The sequence below is a fragment of the Clarias gariepinus genome, chromosome 8, assembly GCF_024256425.1.
Source record: "Clarias gariepinus isolate MV-2021 ecotype Netherlands chromosome 8, CGAR_prim_01v2, whole genome shotgun sequence".
In the NCBI taxonomy this organism is placed as follows: domain Eukaryota; kingdom Metazoa; phylum Chordata; class Actinopteri; order Siluriformes; family Clariidae; genus Clarias; species Clarias gariepinus.
In genome coordinates, this window is record NC_071107.1 from 31,212,671 (window position 1) to 31,232,340 (window position 19,670).

The 19,670-nt window shown below is 38.2% G+C and overlaps 1 protein-coding gene across 5 annotated transcripts in view; it reads left to right on the plus strand.

The window, feature by feature from the left end:
- The window catches only part of pde10a (phosphodiesterase 10A), a 118,487-nt gene that overhangs the window by 37,243 nt on the left and 61,574 nt on the right, over window positions 1-19,670 (plus strand). The window contains exon 1 of one of the 5 annotated variants that reach the window (XM_053501879.1): window positions 8,554-9,006. The exons of 3 other annotated variants lie outside the window; for them this stretch is intronic. In XM_053501879.1, the coding sequence (XP_053357854.1) occupies window positions 8,943-9,006 (64 nt within the window). In that variant the 5' untranslated portion in view covers window positions 8,554-8,942. Of the gene's footprint in view, window positions 1-8,553; window positions 9,007-19,670 lie in introns of those variants that run through there. One more of the 5 variants, XM_053501878.1, reaches the window with a different exon arrangement.

A 19,670-nucleotide genomic window follows, 5' to 3' on the forward strand; every position in this document is an offset into this window, starting at 1 on the left:
TGTGACTTCTGGAGCTGCAAACCAACAATTAGCCACTGTTTGGGTAATTAACAGCGGTGATTTAAAGAAAAGGTGAGGAGATGGTGGAGAACCGTCCTGAGAAACTTAAAAGATGAACTTCTTATTTCCATTAATTCTGCCTAAGAACATCAAATTACCTTTAGGTTCCAGGGATGAATGTCTCAAATATTGTAAACTGTAAAGCTAGTGCACTATGTAGAGTGTACAATCTCTCATTTCAACTGCCAAGTAGTGCCCTTGATCAGGGATTAGAGAGGGATTTATGATTCAGCCTTGTGTTAGAAGCTAGTTATCTCTGTAGCTCGCGTAATCTGTGAACACAGCAACACGGAAGAGTTTAAAGCCGATTTAGATGAAACAATACTAAGGTATTGTTTAAGGATGTCTGTGTATGGAGACTTTTTGGACTTTAAACCCAATTTGAGTGTGGCATAAATAAAATACAAACCTTTATCATTATGACCCCGGAAACACTAGAAGACAGGAGGGAAAACCCCAGAGGTAATATATATATATATATATATATATGCCATGCTTTGTAAATTCTTGCCTTATCAACCTTATCAACATTATTTGAGTTCATATTTGCCCTCAACTAAGGATAACTAATCATTGGTTCTGTTCCCCAAAATATGAACTAGTAGTCTGATGTAAACCACCTCGACCCTGACAAAGCATCTGTAGTTTCTGTTTAGATTATGGTCTAAATGACACATCTGTATTTGGTTACATGCCTCCTGGACACAACATACAAAGCAAATTCTTAGGGTTATAATATCCAGGGCATTGTTGTAGAATAATATACACCCCATGTCCTTCACCTTCACAGTTATTCACTGCATGAAGTTACACTGTATCCATTTGTTTACTGATTTATTTGGTATTTTTTAAGATGACGTAAGTTTATCAGATGTGTTTTCTTGCTTCCATGGTTGATTTTGAATGTGGGTTTTTTAGAAGGCAGCTGCTCTCTCTACTTTCCAGTACTGCCCTATATTCATGCAGATTGATAAATGTAATGAAATATCCCAGTGCTGTTACGCTCTATATCACTACTCATGGAATGCCTCTCATCCAGTCACATTACTTTGGAGAAACTAACTGTTATAAGGCTTAAAAACTTAAAAGACTTTACAAAACGGCACTTTTGTTGAAGACATGAGTTGGAAAATAAAACAATACAAAACCACAAAAGTTTAGCAGTTTTATTATTATTATTTTTATCCTTTTTCGTGCATTATAAATCAGCAATACACAATTGTTTACTTTTTTTTTCTTTGCATGTCCTGAGCAAATCAGGAAATCAGTTTATTAGTGAATGGTGTCCTTCTGGCCTAAATATTCTATAAGCAGTTCATATGATCCAAATGCAAAACTTTAAAGATTAAATTATTACATGGCCTTACATTATTTAAATCAAAGCTGTGTAAATAATGTAAATGAAACTAATACATTACATAATTTAGTGGAAGTTAGGCATTATAGCAATAAAAAAAAGTATTTTTACAAATGATAATCATTCATATGTATTTAACACTCATCCCTATTCTACTTTAAACCTGTCTCAAACTCAGCTGGTCATGATCTTTAGGAGCATCTCAGTGTTAGAAAGTGTGTTTGGGTTGAGGTGGCATCTACTGTACAATGACTTCAAAGACTACTTGTATTGTGTAAGAAGATTTCAACTTAATCAAGCCTCTTCTTGTTTATCTTGGGTCAGGATAGGCAGGATTTTTTTTTCCATTTAAAAACACTCTTTAACATTTGGCCAGCTAGTGCCAGACCAAAGGGTTTGTGTGGCAAGCATACCAAATAAGACTGCTACATACAAAACGCCATACTTTACCTGTTTGAAAGCACTTAGCTGCAGAATATCTACTTAGAAGAAGAATGTGCAAAATTCAAAAACACATATAGAGCTAGACTATGTCAGCACAGCAATGAACCAGTGAAAGCTTGGCCAGAGAGTTAATGTTTAATTAGCTAGGTTTTATACATTCTAATGCACTGCTTGTGTTATTCGCTTCTGAATAGATCACACAAACATGGTTAAGTTTCAATTCTTTTTTCATATTGTTGAAATTTGATTTTATCAATTGGAAATGTACATCTAAGGCACATATCAATTTATGCAATGATTATTTTGTGCTGTAGCAAAAATACCTGCATCACAGTTTAAGTATTGGTACACCACTAGTATATGGAGTCAGATCAGTTTCATAATGCATAAATAAATATGTCATGCAATTCACAAACATGTTTTTTGATGACGTTTATTTACTGACTGACGAATCTTCAATTGCAGACTGCTCACCATCAGTAAACATCCCTGAATTTGTGTGGATTGCTGTGACTTCCCTGACAGTGAGACTTTTTTTCAAAAGGGCATTCCCTGCAGCCTGCTGTCTCCTACAATTTTAGTCGATCACACGAACATAAATTCGAGGGGATGATTGAAGCAGAGCGTATTGCATTACAACTGCACAGTGTGTCAGACAGAACAAACCACGGCTATACACACAGTACTTAAACAGAGTGGGTGAATATTAACTAGGCAATAGTTGATGGCTATAGAACTTGTAGTATCACTGGAGTCATGATGAAAACACTCTCTGCCCATTTTGCTCTGACGGTGCGTGCGTGGTTAGACCAGCATTTTCCAGGATGTTGGCTAGGAGGACGCGGACCTCATGAATGGCCTCCAAGAAGAACAGATATTACTGTGGGGCAAAGGAGTGGGGCAAAGGAGGAGGTGGTACGTATTCAGGACCGCCATCGATACCTACATTGCAATTTAAAGATTTGCTTTTATTTTCTTATGAAATAAAGTACATGTACACTTTGTTTGAATTCATTTGTATTAGAAAAATGGAATGCCTAGTTACTTTGCACCCACCCTGCACTTTTATATATACTTTCCTGTGTGTTTTTTTTTTTTTTTTTCATTTATGACTTTTTTTAGTACAAAAACATTTCTAAATTTCGGTATTCCACCAAAAAAAATTTAAGTTGAATAAAAATATTTGTGTGCCAATAAAAGCCACAGGGTAAGAAAGCCACATTATATATTATATATATCCATATATAATATATATATATATATATATATATATATATATATATATATATATATATATATTATATATGCAACCACTTTTCAGACAAAAATTAAAAATGGAAGCTGCTGGATTTTGCATGCCAAAAAGATGCAGGTGCAACAGTCAGATTTTTCTGGATACTCAATACAATAATTATAATTTCCTTATAAAACTGCACAAATTGTTCCTGAGACAAAAGAGTACTCAAAGCGTTGTCACACCAAATATCAGGTTAATGTATAATTTTTTTTCCTTTCATTTTTTTTAAACCATCCTTGCTCTATAGCATTTATTTGCATGTGCCCAAGACTTTTGTACAGTCCTCCATTGATATTTTTGTAAAATGAACAGATTGTAGAACGTTAATATGGCCTCATGTTGCTGCACAGGTAAGTTATATAAAAATCTGATAAGCCCATTAAAGCCATGCATGATTACACATACATGTATCAGTTAAATATGGCATAGTCAGTGATGTGGCATGTACTGTACACAGACATGACGGAGTGCAGTCACATTCAATCATACACTTAAATGTATGTCCTTGTCATAGGTTGAAACTGTAGGAGACAACTAGTAGACTGCAGGGAATAGCCATTTGAAGAAAAAAATGCAATTGAGAATCTAACCATGTCAGGGAAGTCTTGAAAATCCACAAACAAATGTAGGGACATTCACAAAGAGCGACCGGTTTGCAAATGCAGCTTCAGCGATCTGTAAATAACTTTAATCACAAAATACTTTTGCAAATTGCTTGAACCTTATATATGGCTCATGAAATGCAGTTGTGAATTGTGTGACATTTATTCGTAAATTATGAAACTGATCCAGCGCCATAATAGTATGTCTTATATTACTATAAATAATATTTTTTGTGCCTAGTTCTTGTTGGTGCAGAAGTTATTTGTCAGTGCACTTGGTTTGCTTGTTTTTCAGTGCTGTCATCATGACCTAATTTTACCCCAGCTGAGTTTCTTCTGTACACTCTTTCTTTCACTCTAGGCAACATGCATGGGGTACTAATTAAAATTCTTTGAAGAAAAAAAAAAAAGGAATTCTTATAGGATGGCAAGCAGGATCTAAAAAAATCAGCGATTCAGCAGTTGTCTGTATTTTAACCTACAAGGCTCCGCTCAGATAACAGACCTTTATCACACTACAGGGTTAGTACAGTATCAATTAATGCACTTCTTTCCTGTTTCCTCGTTTCTCTGATAAAGTTATCGCATGTTCCATGTTTGACGTATTTACTTATTATATTGCTGATTGTTTGTCATTTACAGTATGAGATGCTTCACTTTCATGAATTTGCTATAAAATTATTTCTGTATCGCCGATTAGCCCTCAACACTCCAAGAACACCTTTTTATTACTGTTACTTTATTGGACGGTCAAAAACGAAGTGTTTAGAAGTGTGGGGACATAATAGACACATGGTTTGGTGAAGCCTAAACAGAGGAAGATGACATCATTACCACAGCCTTACAGAGACATCTTCATTATGAGGCTCCGCACCGGATGCTTAATAACAGGAGAAAGAGGGATGTGACATACAGTAAAAGAGAAAAAAAATGGCTCTTTAAAGTCACATTTGACAAAAGAAAACCTGGCTGACATTTTTTCTGCTTTAGGTTTTCTTTATGCATTGGCTTTGGACAATTGGTTTGTTATAGAGAAGCATCCTCCACACATGATTATTACCTAAAACTGCAGTCGACGGTGTTATACCCCGAAGGTTATGAGAAGCTGAGTTAGAAAGAGTGGTTTAATATTAAATTTAAGCAGCTTGATCCTTTTCTCACATTTTTTAGGCTTAATAATAGGGCGAAATTCACAGATATGGTGCTCATGAACTTATAGGTTATGTAGACTTTTCTGTGCAACATGGAACTGTAATGGACGTTGTACATTATGTTTTCTGGAAATTTTAATTCTGTGTCCATCAAGTGATTTTTATGCGTGCTAATGGGAAACATATTCTAATAGTATGTGGGCATTATGAGACTTTTTGTATAAAAATACAAGAGAGAGAGAGATAGAGAGAGAGAGAACTAAAGCATAAAATGTTCTAAAATTCTTCTAAGATTGTTTTTTGTACTTTTCAACAATTTTGCAAAAGAACTGAGCAAAGTTCACAAATTAAATGTAACTAATACGTCTAGGGCAAGAATTCTGTCTTAGCATTTGCTGGAATTTCTTATTTATACTCTGCTTCCTTATCAGATTTCTTTTTCCTCATGTGTAAAACATTTACTCCCTTTTTTTTTAAAGGAATGTGAAAGTTTACTTTCCTTCATTCATTTTTTTCCCCATTCATTCATCTTCTATACCGCTTATCCTGTACAGGGTCACACGAGGGCTGGAGCTTATCCCAGAAGACTTTAGGCACAAAGCAGGGTACACCGTGGACAGGGTGCCAGTCCATCGCAGGGCGCACACACATTACATTCAATTTGGGAATGCCAGTTAGCCTAATCTGTATGCCTTTCGACTGTGGGAGGAAACCAGAGTACGCGGAGGAAACCCACCAAGCATGGGGAGAACGCAAACTCCATGCACACAGACCTGAGACCAACCCTGGAGGTGTGAGGCCACAGTGCTAACCACCACGCCACCATGCTGCCAGAGTATGCTTTCAAATAATATTTAGGTTGATTTTAGCAAAGTGTAAAGCACTAAGGAAATATGATAAAGGTGTAATTGCTGCAAAGACGAATATTGATATTTTACACAACATTAACAATAACCATGATATTGTTGTTATTGTCAGGCATTGCTCCTTCAACTCCTTTTTTACTACTTTATTTGGAAAAAAGAACTCAATTAATGTTGATAAATGTTTTTTATTCTGTTCTTTGATTTTTCATTGAATACTTTTTTTTTGTAAATGTTAGCCAGACATTTCTGATACAAATCTGTATTGTGATATGTCATTTGTGCCATAGCTCCCAGGCGTGCACATGTCCTTTTTTTTTGTAATGGATGCAAAAAAAGGTTGTGTAACAAATCCTTTTCCCGCACAACTAATTTTAATTTCAGCATTATGATGAAACTAAGACGTGTGCCGAGGCACATGCAGACTGCTCACCACATTTGTTCTCATGCTATTCTGTACCCAGTTACCTCACTGTCTGCAACTCGGTTTCACTTCTGTAACATGTTATCCTTAATAAAATCTTTAGATATGGTTCAGGTGGTTAGCCATCTTTTAAAGGTTCACTGCGGCTAACTTTTACAGATGTAGTACAGTTTCTGGGTCACTTCCTATGCGGAATAGCTGACAAAACACCTTTTGCACCAGACTGACTTGCTCAGATTTAAGTAACGCCTTAACGTTTTGTGAGCCGTGTGCGGGCCCGAAAGACGTCAGCAGAACGTAAAAAAATATATAAAAAAATGACACAGGAAATCCTTTGAGTAAACCACAAAGTTTAAAAAAAAAAACGACTCGTGGAACAGAAACCAAACGCAGTGTGATAATTACAAAGGACTGGATGGTAAACGTCTGCGTGTTTAAATAACCAAGTGCATTTTCTCATGCAAGCAAAAGCAGACTGATGTACTTGCCAGAGTGAGTGAGTTCTGGTTTATCATCACTTCAGTGTTAATAGAAATTTGGTCAGGCTTTTGTGTTCACTTTTAGTGCATGTTAGAGCATTGCCTGCTATACAGTAAGGTTATGGCTTTTAAGGTAAGGCTATGTGCTGGAATAACGGCATTTGTGTTTATTAACATCGTAATGTACAGTAAGTGTAGTACTTAGGCGGCATGGTATTGGTTAGCACTAGGACCCAGCACAGGGTCCGTGATTGGATCTTGCCTCGCGGCCTGTGGAGTTAGCATGTTCTTACCGTGCTTGGTGGGTTTTCTCCGTTCAGTTTGGTTTCCTCCCATAGTCAACAGACATGCAGATTAGGCTAATTAGGGTTCCCAAATTACCCCGTAGTGTGTGAGTTGTGTGTGTGTCCTGCGATGGATTGGCACCCTGCCCAGGGTGTACCCCACTCGGTGTCCTAAGTCTCCTGGGATAGGCTTCAGGCCCCCAGTGTAAATCAGTATAGACAATGAGTGAGTGAGTGTGGTACTTAAAAAGACTGATCCATCCATCCATCTAGGAACCTCTGTAGTCCGAATAGAGACTGTGGAGGCCAATTGTATTCATTCCCATTTTTACAAGCGTGGTAGAACCTCTGGTTCACACACTAACCAACATTCACACACTACGCGCAATTTGGGATTGCTGATTAGCTTAACCTGCATATCTTTAAACTGTGGGAGGAAACCAGAGCACCCGGAGGAAACCCACCAAGCACAGGGAGAACATGCAAACTCCATGCACACAGATCCCAAGGCAGGATTCAGACCTGGACCCTGAAGGTGCAAGGCGACAGTTCTAACCACTACGCCACCGTGCTGCCTAAGTGTGCTTTGACATTTAGGTTAATTTTAACCAGATGTAAATAAATGTGGAAATATGGTGTATAAGGTGTAAAAGATGAATACTGATATTGTACATAACATTAACAATAACATGGTGACATCTGTTATTGTCAGACATCGCTGTCAACTGCTTCACTTCCTTCGTTACTCATTTAGGCAACTGATCGAATTTGATAAATATTTTTTTAAACATATATTATTACCTTTTTCAATAAATACTTGCATTTAATAATCAGTGTTGGGTGAGTATAAAGTTTAGTAAAGAATCATATTTGAAAGACTGCTAGACAGAAGCATAAAATAATAATAATAAAAAACAATGTTCGCTTTGATTTGCAATAAACCATATGTTCGTGCTTAACATTCTGTGTGATATGCATTGGTCTCACTTTGAATATAGCACTGGAGAAATGAATTTAGTGTTTGCAAAACGCTTAGAAAAAACATGAAAACCATTTTAAAATGTCGCAAGCAGACACGCTCTCTCTCTCTCTCTTTCTCACTCACATTACACACACACACACACACACACAGGGACTGACGCGTGCTGACGTAAGGAGCGCATCAGCCCGCCTGCCGCAGCTCGAGCAAACAGTTTGACTTCTCCACTTCTGGCTCGGTGTAATCGCGCGCGCGGATGGGTGTGGCGAGCTGGAATGCGCTTTTACGGCCACCTTGTGTTCATTCATTCACCGGCGCGGTGTCGCTCAGCAGAATGCCTCCATTATTATAATGCCTGCATATCGGTTTAATCGTGCCGTGGGCGATTTCCGTTCAGCAGAGAGCGAGAGGGAGAGAGCGCGATGCAAACCGGCGGCACAGCACTGAAGCCTGAACAGCGCGCAGTCAGGAGACATGAGCAGGCTTTCTTCTGCTTCGGTTTGTTTTTGCGCAAAGCATGCAACGTGTTCTCGCGTTTATCATCCAGAGGTCTTATTTAAAAGAAATTACTCCCATCACGCCCCCAGTAGCCCTTTGACTCCATAGGGAAAACGCCACAGACTTGTACAGACACACACACACACACACACATACATACGTACATACATACGCGGACAACTTTTGCGTCCTTGCGCAAGTTTTGTTTCTTTCCTCCGTGGACTCCCAGGAAGCGAGGCGGAGTATAGGAGTGCGGACCGCGAGGTTCCAACAGGAGGACGCGGAGACACGAGGTATCTCTCGCGCATTCGCTCGTGTGTTTCCGGCATTCCCTCCGCGTGCACACGTACGAGCCGGCTCGGACTGCGCTCCCCGGATCCTCCGGTTCTCCTTCTCCGTGTGTGGCTTGATGAGCCTCTGGGTTCAGGAGGACTTTTTACCACGGTGTGTTTGTTCTCCTCCTTCTCATCCTCTCCCGTTCCGTCGCGCGCTCCCCAGTCCGACATGGAAGATGGGCCGCCTTCGACCAGCTGCTTCAGAAGGCTCGCGGACTGTTTTCTCGGCTCAAGTAGGTACACTTCGGTTACTTGTTTTCTCCTCCTACCCTGGCAAACTCGCCCGTAGTCCTTACTATGTTGCTCTTGCTCTCTGCAAACTTTTCCTGCACAAACTTATAGTACTTAGCAAGCGCGAGCGGCGTTTTTTTTTTTTTTTTTAACAAAAAAAAAAAGTTTCCGATGGAAATAGCCCGCGGCACATGTCTGTCATGTAGCCGTCACTAGTCATCTTTTAACTTTACAGTTTATAGCGGAGCTGCAGTGAGACAAGTGACTGAAATCTAAACAAGACAAGCATTCATCTCCTGTGTACACCGTGCTGTGTGATTTACAGCCTCGACACAAAAAATCAACTTCAGTGTTAAGACATCCAATCATGCCTTGAAGTAGCCTACGATCACTGCTCCTAAGATTCAGTCACCTAACACTCCTGTGTTTTTTTTTTATTTTTTTTGGATAATTAAATTTAATTGAGATTTTTTTCAAGATTCAAAGAACTTTATTAATCCCAGAGAGAAAACTGCCTAAATTGTGTCTCTCTATGTAACTCTACCCCTAATGCATGTACTATACTTAGTCTCCAAGTTGGAGATTCATATCCTGATCTTGAAAATCCCTGGTTTGCTATAAAACCCAATTTAATGTGGCATCAGCACCATTTTTAAAGCTGCAAGCCGGTCGTAAAGGTTCACATTCTCTCTCATCATCACCTGGCTTGTTTAATAATTTGACATTAGGCCTGTGTTTGTTTGCTGCCTGGAAAAATAATAGAAAAATTCTGCGAAACAAAATTATTTTTTATTTATTTTTTTTATTATAGATTTTTCTAGTCTGTATCTTGACAGCGCATGATGATGATAGTGTTTAAGAAAACAAAACAAATCTAAGCCACCTTAGATTTAGTAGAGAACAGGCCTGTGTGCTTAATTTGACACACTCACACTTGTGCACATGCACAAAATCTCAAATTTCATAAGAGGCAAATCCTTATATTAAACAATATCACACTTGAAAAGACCTTACTTATAAAAATGGAACACAGCTTTCTTCTTCAGGTGTATGCAGCGCTTACATTTGATATACATTAGAAAGTACACTTGTAATTTGTTTGAAAAAAAAAACATGCAAAATATCAGTGCCATTTTATTTACATATTTGTATATGCAATTTAAATTTAAATAATTATTTAAATAATGATTTTTAAAAAATTGCTTAATACACAGCTTTCCATTTCAAGAGCATGTGGCCTTTACAAGTTATATACCTCACACATTGAAAGTACACATAATTGATGATAAAAAAAAATAAAAAATAAAACATACATATCATTTAAAAGTATACAAGATTTTTTTTTTTCCCCCTCAGTGATTATGTAGTAATGTCTCGGTATTACAGGTGCATTCATGCGTGATCTGTTGAGCTGGATGTAATCATGTTGCCTTATCTTCAATACGTTGTTTTATCAAGCTTTCGCATGCCGGTGTGTCTAAGCCGAACCCGGCCTGTTCGGTATCACTCAACAAGTCGATGCTTTATTCATATGAGCTGCTTTGATAATCAGTGATTGTTCGGAGGAAGCTGCCAGGCGAAAGTTTTCAAAAGTCCCGTAGTTTGTTTTAGTACTGTTTAATCCCCATGGTTTCCAGATCAAACAATATTAAACAAAATCGAAATTTATCAAATAAACAGAAACTTATTAACTGCCTGCTTTCCTAACGAGACTTTAGAAATGAGTGCTTTATTATTAATAGCAGGTGTCCTCGGAGAGGGGAAATGTGTTTAGTCTGTAGGTAAATGACTCGTATTCCTGTAATTAACCATAAAAAAAAAAAAAAAAACATGTCGTGTGCTTACAGGTGCAGAATGAAAAATGATAATGATTTTACCCGTATCTGATTAGATTAGATCGGTATTGTTCCAATTAAAGATTCACTCGGTTCACTGAACACTTGATGATAAACATTTTTGGATTGAACTCGATGTATTCTCTCATTAGAAAAGCAGCTTGAACTGAGGGGGGAAAAAACTGTACAAATACAGAACTGATTTTTGACTTCATTGCCATGTCTGGTCTGATTAGTGAAATCAAGACAAGGGGGGAAAGTCTGAGAAAAACAAAACGTTTTAAGGACAGAGAAGTGCTTGTTCACTCCCTTGTTTTTCAAGCCTTGTAAACGAAGGACTAACGGTTAATTGCTAAAAGGCAGCACTTTGTAAGCAAAGATATTTCACAGTTGTTTGTTTTGAACATCTCCGATGCAGGGTGTTTAAACTTTTGACTGACTTCTAATGAAAGTTTACTTTGTGGTTACAATGAGTGGCGATTGTCAGCAGTCTCCATGCTATCACTCTCTTGCAGCACATTTGTGGCTTACCACAGTACGATTTGCGTCACAGCACTTTGAAGACTCAAAGGTGTAACTGTCTTGTAAAGCTTGCTTTGTATATAATGATCAGGAACAAAGAGACTTTGCAAATTGTCAACATTTTGTTTTTCTGTTCAACTGCACTGATCAAGTTTCAAGAGAAGCAGATTTTTCCTTAAAAAAAATAATTAAACAAATCCCCACAATAAATAATGCCGTTTAACCAGTTCTATTTAATTATCTTATTGCATCATTTAAAAACATTGTAAGTAATCAGTGTCTAAACAGACGAAACTGCATGTATCTCATCACAACTAGCTGGCTTCAGTAGTTTGTGAGCGTTATATTGCTTTTATTGATATTAACTATGACTAACATGTTTTGGCTCCTTCAGTAGCTTTAGTATCCTAATTTATGTCAAAATAACTCTGAAGAATAAAAACTGTTTAGGGATGTTTTGGTCCTACTGAATTGACCAGGGTTGGAGTCCTGACTGGATAGCCAATCTTTTCTCTTTCCGTATGACGTGAAATGAAAAGACTTGTGGCGATGTCACAGAACAGAAGTTGCTTTCATATAATGAATATGACGCAGGGACATGGGTTAGTTGGAAAAATGAGGACAAGCAGGTAAAACAAGAAATGCAGCACAGCATGTGAATGAAATTAAAGTCAATGCAAGGGCCAGCTTTAATGCACATCACAATGGTAAATGTGATGAACGTGAATTTAAGTAAGTTCCTGTAATTTTATGCTCAAATGAAGTGTGCAGAATACAATATTGGTACATCACGATAATTCGTTTTGTATGCGGTTTTACATACATCACGATTTGATATTTATTTTTCCCCTGATTGATTACGATTTTAAAAACTTGATGCATTAAGTAAATTGCCACTTTTCAACTGAATTGAACATGTGTAATTAAATGCAGCCCATTCCTTGTATCCTTTTCCGGGGTACCCTTTCGTTCTAGGGGCCACCACATATAATCATTTGATCCGCAAGATATGGCACAGGTTTTAGGATGGTTTTCCTTCCTGTCACAACAGACTGGACTAGGGACTGGCACTGCATTCAGCGACTATTGTATGGTGCGTAGCGTTTCGTGGGCCTGGACCCCCCAACACTCAATTTTACAAATTTAAAATTTTCTTCCTTAATTTAGTCGTAGCCAATTCCGTCATTATGGCACTCTCCATCCGGGCTACGCCCACCATCCCTTGGGCGAAGGACTTTGAGACGCGTGAAGCCAGCCAGCCGCATCTTTTCGAACTGCTTGCTCGACTATACGCTTCTTCTGGTTTTCGTAATCTCACGGACACCCATGATTTCCTAAAAATGATGTAGTTTTAGAGTTAGTCTGACGATATGAGACTTGTACAAAAACAGTCACAATACATGACCAAAAAAAAAAAAAAAGTTTTTCTTCCTCCATCTCTAGTCGTGAGTCAGTTATCTTGCCTTGGGGCAGTGGGGGTAAAACAGTTATGGCTATGGTTTAATGATCCACCCCGCTAATTTATTGCCCTTCAGTATGGCCCTTAACCCTCCTTGGTTCAGGGGCACTGTTTCATGGCTGACCCTGTGCTCTGACCCCAACAAGCTGGCCATTAAGCACCTTTTAAAGAAATAAACGTTTTACATACCTTATTTTATCATAAAGGGATTAATGTGAAATCACTTTTCAATAAAAAGAACTCTCCGTGCACTCCTGGCTTTTTGGTAAAACATTACTACTAACGTTGACATTCGTACATTCAGAATTCAATGCTACTCAAAGGACTCAATCTTGACAGTTGCACCCCTTATGTCTCTCTCTTTTCATATTCATATCTCTTATATAAAAATATAACCGAGAAAAAAATAAATTGTTTGCTTGAATAAATGAAGAATGAGCAGATGCTATGCACTGTGCTGTCAGTACGTGTCTCACCACTGCGCTGAAAAGGTGGCCTTGTGTTTGTTTTCCTCAAGTCCTAGTGACACATGTCCACGCGCTAACAAGCAGCCAATCCCGAGATGAATCAACTGTTAGTGACGGACGCTACAAAAGGAAGATGTTTACACTCAAAGTGATTGTTAAAACATTTTCCCATATTATTGTGAATAATTTATATTGGGGAAAAATCCATAAATCCTGAATAATGAATGAATAGTTTACATGACATCTGTTGGGTGATCAGTATTGAGCAGAGTGGGGAAAATTTTTAATACGAAAGTAAGTTTTGTGTTTGTCTATATTTAGCAGAATTTTAAACTAATCTCAATAATTTGTGAAGGTGTGTTTAAACCCATAAATCCACAACATGAGTGGCATCACATGCATAAAGGTTTTTATGTGAGTGACCGTAATTTAAGGATGCATAGAAAGTAGAGGTTGAACTATTATCAGCACCGATATTTAGCATTTTTACAATTAACTGAATTTGTACATTTTTATCAGTATTGGTACATTTTGTTCTGACTGAGTTCGTCTTCAGTGAAAACCCTGCCACTTATGAGAGGAACAGAAGTCTCACTGGAGAACACGCTGAGCAACTGTGCTTTCTGTACCACAATCTGGAGCTGTTGAATTGACACTATCAGCTTAGACTCAAATTTTAGAACGAAGTTTATTAGTTCAGTTTAAACTTGTATTAGGAAGCTATTTATTCATAAATAATTTTAAATAACTATATATAAAATGCACCTTCACAGTGTTTCCCACAGGTCTGAAATATATTTGCAGTGGTATCCAGCCGAGTGAGCTGGCAGTACAGTACCTGTCAGCACAAATGCTCTCCTACACATCATCTTGTACACAATATTTAGATTTATTTAACAATTTCTATTAATTTCACCAGTGCTGTGTTGCCCGCCAGCCCAAATATACTCTGTGTTTGAAACACTGCTTCGATTTCTATTTTAGGATAATGTAAAAATCTCTTTTTTTTTTTAATGCACACTTAAAGGCATGCCAAGTTTTTTTTTTTTCTTTTTGTAGATGTTTTGTGTTGTGTTAAATTCTGACAGCAATACATCAGCATTTAAAAAAGCACATTGGTTAAGCTAATGCTAACAAAATTACATGGATAAATTACATTATCAAAAATGTTATTAGATATAACCTCTCAATTCATGCAGTTATCAAGATCGTGATAGCAATGGAGTTCATTAAATCCGACAGGGACAGGTTAATGAGCATCAGCATCAGTACTTAAAGCTGGTCTGAGTATAGAGTTTACACCGAATGGTTAAAGTAAGTCTATCCTCTAAGCTCACTCCCACCTGTAAGTATTTATTTAGTTCGTATTTGCTTGCCATATTTCTATAGAAATTAAGTTGGTTTGTTTCTCAAAATATACACACATTAATCATTCAAACCACAATGACGCAAACAAGGAAAAAGCAGTTAGTAAGAAAGCACCATGCAAACACCACGTTCCCTCCTCCCGTGTTAGTGAGCATATCCCCCCCCCGACCTCTTCCCCACAGGCACATGCATAGGCTTCTTCTCCTCTAAAACGATTCATCATCAACATCAACAAACATCAACATTGTTTTTTTTTTCTTTACACTAAAGAAAAAAAATGATCTCAAAAAATGAACGTGAGACAATAGATCAGAATTTGATAACTAGACAAACTAGATAAATTAGAACATGCTCTTAACATGCTCTTAGAACATGGTGAGCAAAAGTTTTAGAACAGACAGTCAGAAAGTAAATAACACTTTTATAATCACCTATTAGGGTGCCTGTGCCTTGCCTGCAATTGCTGCATCAATCTACACTGACATTATTCAACTGTTGCATTGTGTTGCAATGTGTTTTGGGTCATTGTCTTGCTGCATGATGAAGTTCCTCCTTATCAGATCAAATGCATTGCCCTGTTACCTGGCCAACTGAATGTTTCTGCAGACTTCTGAATTCAGTCTGCTGCTACTTTCATGAATTCCATCATAAATAATGAGTGGGTTAGTGGGTCACCTTGCCTGGGTTTGAAGTCCGAATCTTGCTTTTTGCTATGTGTGCGTTGTGTTTGCATGAAAAAATTAATTATTAAAAAGAATGACACTTGCTTTTGCCTTCTTTTGAGGATCTCGCAGAAATAGCACATAAGAGAGAAGAACCATTGCCTCAAATGTGATCATGTGACGCTTGGCAGACAAAGTGCATGCGTACTACTCGTATGTGAAGACCTTGCTCGTTTATCAAGTTAAAATTTATTTAAAAATTTTGATCATCTTGCAAAACACTCATAGACCGAGTTACTTGCAATCCTAGGTTTCACCAAGTATTACATGGTCTACTTATAAGTTTGAGTGGTTGGCGCATTATTACCTCCTACTGGACTGGAATGTGATGCAATAGGGAAAAAACTTTATTGCTTTATGCCATACATGAAATAAAGACATAAAAAATCGTTACCCAGCATGTGAATATGAAATAATAAATAATTGTTAAATAATAAAAGTATTGTTTTTAATGTACATTTTGAAACCAGTAAGAAATATAGCTGTTATGACAAATCAAACAGTAAACATCAGCGCTATCAAACTGAAATAGAAAATCACAATGGCAAAAAAAAAAAAAATCTAATTTAACCAAATTGACACTCTAGTCGCCATTTAACCATTTAAGCTCATACAAAATGCAGCTGAATTACTTGTTTTCAATCCTCTTAAATTCTTCGAAACCACCCCATTACTTCAGTCCCTCTGTCAATTTCCTGTCCGCTTCACTTTTAAAACACTGCTATTCTACAAAGCCAAATATGGGCCAGCACCCAACTTCGCTTCCGCTAATCCTCTAACACTGCTTTACCTGGTCCTACCTCTCAAAGTAACAGGAATGGCATGCATTAAGACTCTCTTCTGTTCTGGCACCCAGATGGTCCTCTACATGAGTGAACATGAGTGAAGTCACTGACAGTCTTAAAACAAGGTCTAAAGACCTTCCTTTTTTCATCAAGTACTTGGATTGACACGATAAAACAGAGACTCCCGACATTGACTGATACTTAATATGTAAGTGGGTCTATTAATAAAGAATTTCAAAGCACTTATGTAACTCTGTGGATGAGCGCATCAACTAAATACTTTAAATGTAAAACATTTTGGGACTATTTGTGCTTGCGCTCTGCCGTCCAGGGTGCTCCCTCCCTTAGTTTCCTATTCCAGGTCCCCGCAACCTTGTACAGGATAAGCCGTATAGGTGATGGATGGACCGATGGATGGGTTAGTAAGACTGTTCCGCATGCAGCCAGACTAACCCAAGCCATGATGCTACCTTCATCGAACTTGACTGCTGAGATCGCATGCTTTATATCATAAGCACTACAGCTGTGCCGTTTGTAAATTCAATTATTTATGTAAATGAATAGATTCTCTGTTGGTTGATGCAATGAAGTTTCATTTAGTAATTGATGCACACATTTTAAATAGTCTATGTACACTTTGAAATGTTAAATGATCTAAAATTGACCAGCCCCCTACTGGACTGGAAGGTAAAACGGAAGATAATGATAGCTTTTTCCTGGATATGACTTAAAATGATTAATACTTTTAATACTTTAAAACAGGTGCCCAAAAGTCTAATCAAACCTACAGTCTACTTATGATTCACAACAAAAAAAGTATTATTAAAAAGAATGACACTTGCTTTTGCCTTCTTTTGAGAATTTTACAGAAATGTGACATTGCATTATCGTCAGAACTCACAGTTCTTTGTCCACACTTTGGCCTTTTCATCATTTTGGTAGTCCAGTTGAGCTCGGTCTTGTGGTGGTTGTTTGCGCTTCCTTTTTCCTCATAGGCAGCTTTCTGGTCTTCATGTTGCTTTATCCTTTTTAATAAACATAGTTGTTAACTACTTAACCAGTCAGTCTGCCAGGACACACCTGTGCTTCAAAAAACACCTGTCAGTCACATGTTTAAAATTTTGATTACTTGGAAAACCAAAGGTGCCATATTCTAAGTTGTTTAACATGTCCTAATTTAAATGTCAGGAAATGAAAGCTGAAATTTGGATCTACCGTCTCATATTTATCTTTTGATCTATAACGTATTTAAAAACTGTTGAAAAGGGGCCTTTCTTTGTATTGTTCGAGTGAGATTTCAGTCTCTGGTTTACTCCCAGAGTAACATCGGTTAGGCTAATTAAGTTTCCAGTGTGTTAGCGTTTGCTTTTTATTTTTAAATATTTAATTTTTTTTATTAATTGCTAATTATAGTGGAAAATAAGTATTTGGTCAATAACAAAATTTTATCTCAATACTTTGTTATAAACCCTTTGTTGGCAATGACAGCGGTCAGATGTTTTCTATAAGTCTTCACGAGGTTTTCACACACTGTTGCTGGTATTTTGGCCCATTCCTCCATGTAGATCTTCTCTAGAGCAGTGATGTTTTGGGGCTGTCGCTGAGCAACACGGACTTTCAACTCCCTTCAAAGATTTTCTATGGGGTTGAGATCTGGAGACTGGCTAGGCCACTCCAGGACCTCGAAATGCTTCTTATGAAGCCACTTTTTCGTTTCGCGGGTGGTATGTTTGGCATCATTGTCATGATGGGATAATTATGTCGGATCAATCGTCCTGCAGAAAAACGTCCCCCAAGCATGATGTTTCCACCCCCATGCTTCACAGTAGGTGTGGTGTTCTTTGGATGCAACTCAGCATTCTTTATTCTCCAAACACGAGGTTCTGTTTTGGTTTCATCTGGTCATATGACATTCTCCCAATCCTCGTTTAGATTATCCAAATGCTTTCTAGCGAACTTCATACAGGCCTGGACATGTACTGGCTTAAGCAGGGGGACACGTCTGGCACTGCATGATTTGAGTCCTTGGCGGCGCAGTGTGTTACTGATGGTAGCCTTTGTTACTTTGGTCCCAGCTCTCTGCAGGTCATTCACTAGGTCCCCCTGTGTAGTTCTGGGATTTTTGCTCACAGATCTTGTAATCTTTTTTGACCCCACGGGGTGAGATCTTGCGTAGAGCCCCAGATCGAGGGAGATTATCAGTGGTCTTGTATGTCTTTTATTTTCTAATAATTGCTCCTACTGTTGATTTCTTCACACCAAGCTGCTTACCTATTGCAGATTCAGTCTTCTCAGGTGCAGGTCTACAGTTTGACAGCTCTTTGGTCTTGGCCATAGTGGAGTTTGGAGTGTGACTGTTTGAGGTTGCGGACAGGTGTCTTTTATACTGATAACAGATGCCATTAATACAGGTAACGAGTGGACAGTCGAGCCTTTTAAAGAAGAAGTTACAGCCACACTTAGAAAACAAGCAAGATTTCTGGCTCTCACAGACCTGTAACCTTTTTTTAAGAGTCTCCTCAACCGGCAATACTCAATCTCTACTGCCAAGTGTCGCAAATTCCCTGGAATAGGCTCCAAACAAAAAACGTTCCTCTGAAATCAGTCATGTACAGGCACTGGATTGAAAATGAAAGCCAACAAAGTTTTTCAAGAAGTCTATAGAATTATTCCTCAAGATCGCATTAAAAACACATGAAAGTCTGGCTCATTGAATGAAAAATGTAAAGAAAAGATTTTAGGCTTATTAATAAAAATTTTGGCTGGATATTGCTTTGCCATGCGATCAAGCCGATCACGCTTCCAGTTTCACGCCTCTCCGGTAGCCGGTCAAAACATGTTTGCATCTTTGCGTTTTGGGCAAGATTTAGCGAAGCCATAGCACCATAAGTCCCAAGAATGTTTGTGCCCCTTGTATTAATTAAGTAACCAAGATTACACAAACATGAGGAGAGGTTTCATCTTGTCTCTTGGTGTTAACAAAAACCCAGGAACATGAAAGACATACAAACAACATTCAATATACCAAACCCAAATGTGAATTATGCGAAACAAACAGATGTCAGCTCAAGATTAGAGCTTCAGATTAGCTCAAGATCAAAGAACAGTGGCCGAGCACTGTATCCAAACCTTACATCATTAAGTTTAATGCAAAGCATCGGATGTACAACCCTGACAGGTACTGGTGTAAAGCACGCTGGACGCTGGCGGCACTGGACTCTAGACAAGTGGAGATGTGTCTTCTGGAGTACCGAATCACGTTTCTGTCTTTTCTGATGGACAAGGCTGAGTTTGGCGGTTGCCAAGGGAACGGGTTGAGTTGGGTTCGGTTCCTAAATTCCAGTGACATTTTGGACAATTTCATGCTCCCAACCTTGTGGGAACAGTTTGGGAATGGCCTTTTCCTATTCCAACATGAATGCGCACCAGTGCACAATCGAGTTTGGTGTGGAAGATGGTGACTGGCCAGGATGTAAAGGCATGCAAGCGAATACTTTTGGCAATGTTG